The following is a 6,972-nucleotide window of genomic DNA, read 5'->3' as shown; positions in this document are numbered from 1 at the left end:
TTAGCTTTCCGTGACCCTTACTCTCTCTGCATCGCTTTCAGGTGACCCATCCTCCAACCACTGCACCTGTAATAGTGACGTGACATTTAAAGAGACAATAAGTCATTTCACTTTTTACAACACATAAATAAATAAATAAATAATTAATTGAAGTTCTCCATCTAGCAGCTCGCAAAAAGAATATATATATATATATATATATATAAATAGATAAAAAATACTTTGAAAGTACTTTTAAAAGTGGTCAAATGGTAGAGAAATTGCTTATGTAATATGAACATTTTATGCAAAATAAGTTGAAAAGGAAAGAAACAAAGATATGTCACATTTAATACACACACACACACACACATATATATTAATTTTAATGTTTGAATGAGCATAATGTTTCTGCTTGAGTAAGCGTGCTTCCAACCTCGCAGCTAAGAAATCGACTTGAGAAGAATGTAATTTTTGTTCCTGTATTAGCGTTCGATACACTAACTCTGTAACAAAGTCACTGTGACTCGGTTTCTTTTTTTACTACGTTCAATAAACATCTGCACACCGCACGCAGCAAGGGACTCTGGAAGTATTTGTGGATTTTCATATGTGCTTTTTTTTACTACCCGAAGCTGTGAACGACTTTGTGGTTTCTCCACGGAACAACCTTGTGACCTGGGATTTCTCACAGAGGCTCGTTCGGGTTGGAAGGAGAGAAATGGGCAGAATCCTGTGGGTTTCTCACACAGTGAGAAACGACCTAGCAGCTGAAGTGTTTGCAGGAGGGGAAATTGATGTATGATGTCTACACATCTGAAAGGTGATTTATATAAGTGCCCAGAAAGCCTGGGTATTGGCGCTCCCCGGGAGACAGGACCAGCTGTGAGAAGACCTCTTCATTCTGCAGATGAGATTGTGAAAAATGTGGCCGGGGGATCGCAGACTCTTGTTGGCGAACAGGAAATTGCACACCCTGCCATCAGCACAGTGCATACATTAAGGAATCTGATTGAGGTGATGCAGTGTGAGGTCAGAGCCTCTTTTTTTCCCTCCCTCCATTTATGGTGTTTATGTACCTCGTAGCCTGTTATCTGTCCTTTGCTGCCACTTTGGTGAACAGGTTTCCAGAATACCTCAATCTCAGACGCGGACAGAGTGCGGGCCCAGACTCTGGGAGGAGCTACTGAGGGTTCTGTTGATGTCAGACATATCAAAAAAGGGGAAAGAATGTGAAAAACAACAGGTAATGAGAACAGACAGTTTACAGGAGTCATCCAACATCAGTCTTTGGTGCTTAAATATACCACCTGTTTGCAAGAACTAATTGCGCTGTTAGCACACTAGCGAATAAAAAAATTACCATCAAAGTGCACTAACACAGCTGTAGAGGGAGTGTAATTAAAACTTGAAACGGATCCATCAACTTTTGTCATTCCTAAACGATGTCCAATAATGTCCTTGCACAATTTGCATACAATCAACACAGAACACAAGCATATTAACCTTCATCTGCTGAATATACAATGACCACGGGGCTAAACGGTCCCTCTCCGATCTCGTTGTAGACGCCGACTTTTACTTCAAACTGAGTGAGTGGTGGAAAGGTATCATTTTTATAAATGTATCGTGATGCATCTGCTGAGGCCAACACGCTTTGTTTCCATGTTGTGGTGCCAAGTGGACGAAATGCCACCACGTAGCCAAACTTTTCTCCATTTTGTAGCTCCTCTGGCACAGGCTGTGAGAAATGAGAATTAAAAAATGTTATGTGATTCAATAAAGAAAGTCACTTGTTTCGTTCCTGTGGTTTTACATTTACATTCATGCACTTGGCAGACACTTTCATCCAAAGCGCCTTACACGTATTTAACGGTTTTAATGAGGGAAATAACTACAATCCCATTAAGCATTTTGTTGCAAAATCTGCATACAAATATTTAATATTACAAGAATAAAAATATTACTAAAATATTTTTATTACCTGATCAAATCGTTTAACAGCAGAATGCATGATGAAAAACTACATTACCCATAATGCTGTGCAGAAATCTCCACCAATCAGATAGTTGGCCAGCAAATCACACCAAAAAAGCTTCTCCCATGATGCACCATGACTGACATAAAAATTGAAATATTTGTATACATATATGCATATTTTGCAATAAATATATTGTGTCTATAGATATAATTGACAACTTTAAATTAATTGTTTTATGGGATTGCAGTTCTCTGCTTCATGGGATTGTTGTTCTTTCCTTCACTAAAGTTTTTTAAGTACACATACCTTATACCTTTGTCTAATTTTCAAATACTTTTTTGCTTCAAATAAAATTTTATAATGTTGTATTCTCCTTGTAGCTGGTTGGGTTGGTTCACGGCTTTAACAGAGACTCTTTTAAACATCCCTATGAAAAAAAATGTATGAAATTTTTTTTACAGGAGCCAATGCTGCTGAAAAAGTGGGCACCAATCAGATTCAAGCACCGGAGCTAACTATATGAGTAATTTTATCATTATAATAACAAACGCTTTGAAAAAAACAACAGCAAGTGCTGCTCTCCTCAACAAGTCCCGTTATTTAAGGTGTCACTCATGCCTGTAGCACAAACGATGCGGGACGATTTACAAGGCAAAGTTTCAGAGGGTAATAGGGTTGTTCAAAGTATGAGCATTACTATTAGTCCCTCAAAAATGCATTAAAAGAAAATCATTCAGCTGACATGGCGTTACATTACTGCAAGTTGACAAGTAATTTTCCGTGGTAGGTTTACATTGTTGCTTACATAATCTGAAATCCAGTAAATATAAGTAAATAAAGTTGACAGATTTAAGCACTACTGTGTCAGTCAAGAAACCTCTGGACTTAGTGAAAAATGTGCCATATTTTGAAAGTAATACTGTATTTAAACACGCCGCTGAATATCTGCCGTGACAGCCGGTGAGATTAAGAGAAAGCCATTGATAAACATTGTCATTTCAGATTTACTGGTATGAAAGCTGTCTCATATCTGCGTCTTCATTATGATTTACATACCAAAGGGAGCAATCCCACTGAGGCAAAGAGCAAAGACGACAGCGCTGCCTTTTAATTAAACCTTGTCTAATTTAAACCACGTCACCGTGGAGAATTCCCTCAGAATCCAATTCACAAGAGAAGACTGGTTTGTAAACGCTCCTGTCACAATAAAGACGCTGAGCTCACCTCCCAAACAATCACCAGTTCGCCTCGGCTTCCTCCACCTCCACTCACGTTAGCTGGGGCGACTTCAGGATCTGCCAGTCAGAACAGAGAACAGACAACAGAACACAAGAAACAGACTTTATACCTGTGGGATTGGCGGCAAATCCCAACACTTCCTTTTCCTGAGGTGCGGCTCAATGGTCTTTTGAAAATGGTTCAAAGAATCTGAATGAGGTAGAATGTAGCAACCTGTAGAGTTTTCAGTATCCTGATGAAAATGGTTGTCTGGTCTTAGCATATGTTTCTCAGCCTGGTTTTAGTGGGGTTTTGTGACTTTTTTGGCTGAACACCAGCTTGGGTAGGGTTGGAGACCAGTTAGACCAACTTAAGACCAGCAAATATAAAAATTTCAAGCTAGTTTAAGAAGTTTTAATGTCAGAGCTGGGTAGATTACTTACTAATTGTAGTCCGTTACTGATTACAGATTACATGATAAAAACTGTAGTTAGTAACGTACTCATTTTAGGTAATGTAATTCAACTACGTTTAAGATTACTTTTAGATTGCTTTTATCAAACTTGTTTTAAACTTACATTAAACATATCATATTCATATAAAAAAGTAAAGAAAAATAAAACGTTCCATTTTTTATATCAACATCATAAAAAGCATTAAACTTTACATTATACAAGGGTTTGTCAAACTGGGGTTAAAGTAAGAACTGCAGTAGCTTTGTGCTTTGACAAAAAGCTAAAAATGAATTAAATCTAAAAAATGTACAATAAAAATAAATGAAACCCTTGAACACTAAAAATATAAATATTTTACTTGTTTACCTGCCTATCAATGTGACCATTAAGCGACATTAGAGAACTGTAAACATTTGAATGTGTTGTTAAATTATCTGAAATATTAACTTCCTCAGAGATATTTTAAGTACAGTATATTTTATTTACGGGTTCAGCTGACAAAAAGTTTGGGATTAACATTAATAAACATGAAAACAACAATAACAGTACACACCCAAAGTCGTCCAGGTTTGAAATGTTTTTTTGTCCAGACTTTCATCATGAATAATTTACAGCCATTGTGTGAATAATATGTAATCGTGTAGTCCATAAAAAGTAACTGTAATCACAATAGGAGCATTTTCAGAATCAGAATCAGAATCAGAATTTCATCCGTTTTGTTAGGAAGGGAACGGACATTCGCGAGATGAATGCTTGGGAGCGCAGTCCGAAAGCCGCGCACGCGGAGCTTCACCAGGGTGCCGGCGCGTTTCCCTCTTCTGCGTCTGCACGCGCGTTTGAACAACACAGCTGTACCTCCGACTAGAATGTCCAACAAAACGTCCGAATAATCAAAAACCGGAAAAATATTGGCTGGGATGTGTTGCTTAATGTTAAGGAGTTCGTCTCTGGTAAAACTTATAGAAGAAGAATGACAAAACACAGAACAAACAAACAAAAACAACAGAAGAATCGCGGAGCTCAGCGTCCTGGCTGCCATTTGCGGTGCCATCTTGTTGTTGAATTAAAAATGTATTACATTTTAAGATGTAATACACACTAATTACAAGTACTTAATTTTTGGAATCTGATTACATAATCCAGATTACATGTAATCAGTTACTACTCAGCACTGTTTAATGTAATGTGCATAGTACTGAATAATTATGAATAAATTACGTATTTGCATATATACATATGTATATATAGAGTCAGTCACTAAATATTGCTACATATTATCTTCTCATAGTGTGAACAGTATTCTATTGTAACATATTACACTGTCTGGATGAAAATAAATTAAAAGTAAATAATGCCCAATTCCCCAGCCAAAGGGAAGACTAATAACCATAATTATGACTATTTACACTTCATAACTATTTACACTATTGTCCCACAGTACAATATGTTAACTTTTTATCAGTAATTATGTCAGAAAATGACCTATATCTTTGATTTCACAGTACAGATATTGCTGTTAAATACTGTAAAATCCTAGCAAATGCACTGTGTCTCTTTTTGAAGTTTTATTTGCTGAATAATTGGGATCTGAAAGACAACAGCTGTTTGCATGTCATTTTCACTTGGGACTGTGTGATGAAGCCTGCGTCTATTTGTGAATCAGTGATCGAAGCATTTGCACACAGTACCTGAGCTTAAAATAGAGCCCTTCAAGTGTTACTGCCTCAGAATACGGGAGAAGTCCACTCAATTTTTGTTGATGTCGACATGAATTATTAATAGCTGCATTTCCTGATCGCTGATGTCCAGCCGCTGAGCGCAGCAGGGTCGGATCTTGCGTTAAAGAATATAGCTACATGAGCTATGTTTATTTTGTTCTAAATTTCCATGCAACCACATTTTCCTGCGGTTTTAAATTAATTAACTAAAAACGCCAGGCCTTCTGTGATGCCATTCCGATTTCGGCGCACTTAATTTGTGTCCTAATTTTCTGTAAATTATTTTGCAATTTGGATTTTCCCAGGAAAGCCGATGTGAATGCACGAGTGTTTATTTCTCATGCCTGAACTCTATTACGAGGAGTCACTCCTGGTGATTTAAACTAATTATAGAATTAAATTACATTTTCTCCTTCCTGATGTATTAGAGATGACAGATATGGAATCGGGAGGGATGAACGCTTACCTGCAGCTTTGGTGCGAACGGGTTCGGATGGCATGCTGGCTTCCCCCACCCCCACGTTGTTGATAGCCACAGCTCTAAATTCATAATCTACCCACGGATTTAGATTCACCGCCGTCGCATGAATCATCTGTCCAGGCACAGAATCAGGAACTAGGAATAAAGAAAATTTGGAATGGAAAAACACATCAATGCCCATCTGCACAAATGAGTAGCCTAGCATAATTATTTTGCATTTACTTGTGCAGATATATTTCGGTCTATCTTAGCAATTCACTGTTTCTGTTTTTATCTTTCACAGTTTAAAAAAAAAGCATTTGCATAAATCACATTTAAGTGACTCTCTCAAAAAAAAACATATGAACAGTTGCTTTCTGCAACATTAGTGCTATAAAACTGAATCAACACAAGGATCTATCTATCTATCTATCGATCTATCGATCTATCTATCTAGAAAAGCCCCCAAATTAAGTTTACTGAAAGACATTATAATGCCACATGAGTAAGTAATTGAAAAAAGTTGCTAAAGAGGTTGATATATTGTTTGTTTATTCCTATATCATTGTGTCAATTAATTTCAAATTATATGAATATGGCATTATAGTATAAAGAAACATTATTGTGCCACATGAGTAAATAATTGGGAAAAGTCAAAATATTGTCTGTTTATTCCTATATCATTGTGCCAATTAATTTAATTTTATATGAAAATGGCACTATGGTATATAGAAAGTATCATGGTATTGTCATCTGATAAAAGTACACTGTAAAAAAAGACAGTAAAAAAATAAAAATTTATTTCAACTAATATTTACATCAAATGTGAAGTAAAATTGAAATTGTGGGATTGTCAATTTAAATTATAATGTCTTTAAATTATGACATTTAACAGTATTTTATTGTACATTTACATGAAATGCCATTAATTTTTTTTTTACCGTATATAGTCAGTAAACTTACATTAACCAATTAACAGGTTCCCTTTCGATACTTCACTCGTACTGCGTCTGCTAGACGCATATGGGAAAAAAGCATTTTTTCTCCTGAACTGAAGCCTATTTAATTCACGCAGTGAAACTGCACAGCCATTGGTTCCTGCAGGGTTTTAAAAACGAACCAATGGCGCGGCAGCGGAGCTGCACGAGCCTATGGCGACAA

The 6,972-nt window shown here is 36.6% G+C and overlaps 1 protein-coding gene across 1 annotated transcript in view; it reads right to left on the bottom strand.

The window, feature by feature from the left end:
• Positions 1-6,972, bottom strand: part of LOC107666966 (contactin-4-like) — a 38,125-nt gene that overhangs the window by 6,260 nt on the left and 24,893 nt on the right. The window contains exons 15-19 of the mRNA XM_016458524.1: positions 5,818-5,967; positions 3,185-3,255; positions 1,486-1,720; positions 1,059-1,174; positions 6-66 (exon numbers count right to left, since the gene is read on the bottom strand). Coding sequence (XP_016314010.1) covers positions 6-66; positions 1,059-1,174; positions 1,486-1,720; positions 3,185-3,255; positions 5,818-5,967 — 633 coding nt within the window. The remainder of the gene's footprint in view (positions 1-5; positions 67-1,058; positions 1,175-1,485; positions 1,721-3,184; positions 3,256-5,817; positions 5,968-6,972) is intronic.

Source organism: Sinocyclocheilus anshuiensis, unplaced genomic scaffold, assembly GCF_001515605.1.
Source record: "Sinocyclocheilus anshuiensis isolate Anshui unplaced genomic scaffold, SAMN03320099.WGS_v1.1 scaffold615, whole genome shotgun sequence".
In the NCBI taxonomy this organism is placed as follows: Eukaryota; Metazoa; Chordata; class Actinopteri; order Cypriniformes; family Cyprinidae; genus Sinocyclocheilus; species Sinocyclocheilus anshuiensis.
This window is presented reverse-complemented; position numbering and strand designations above follow the sequence as displayed.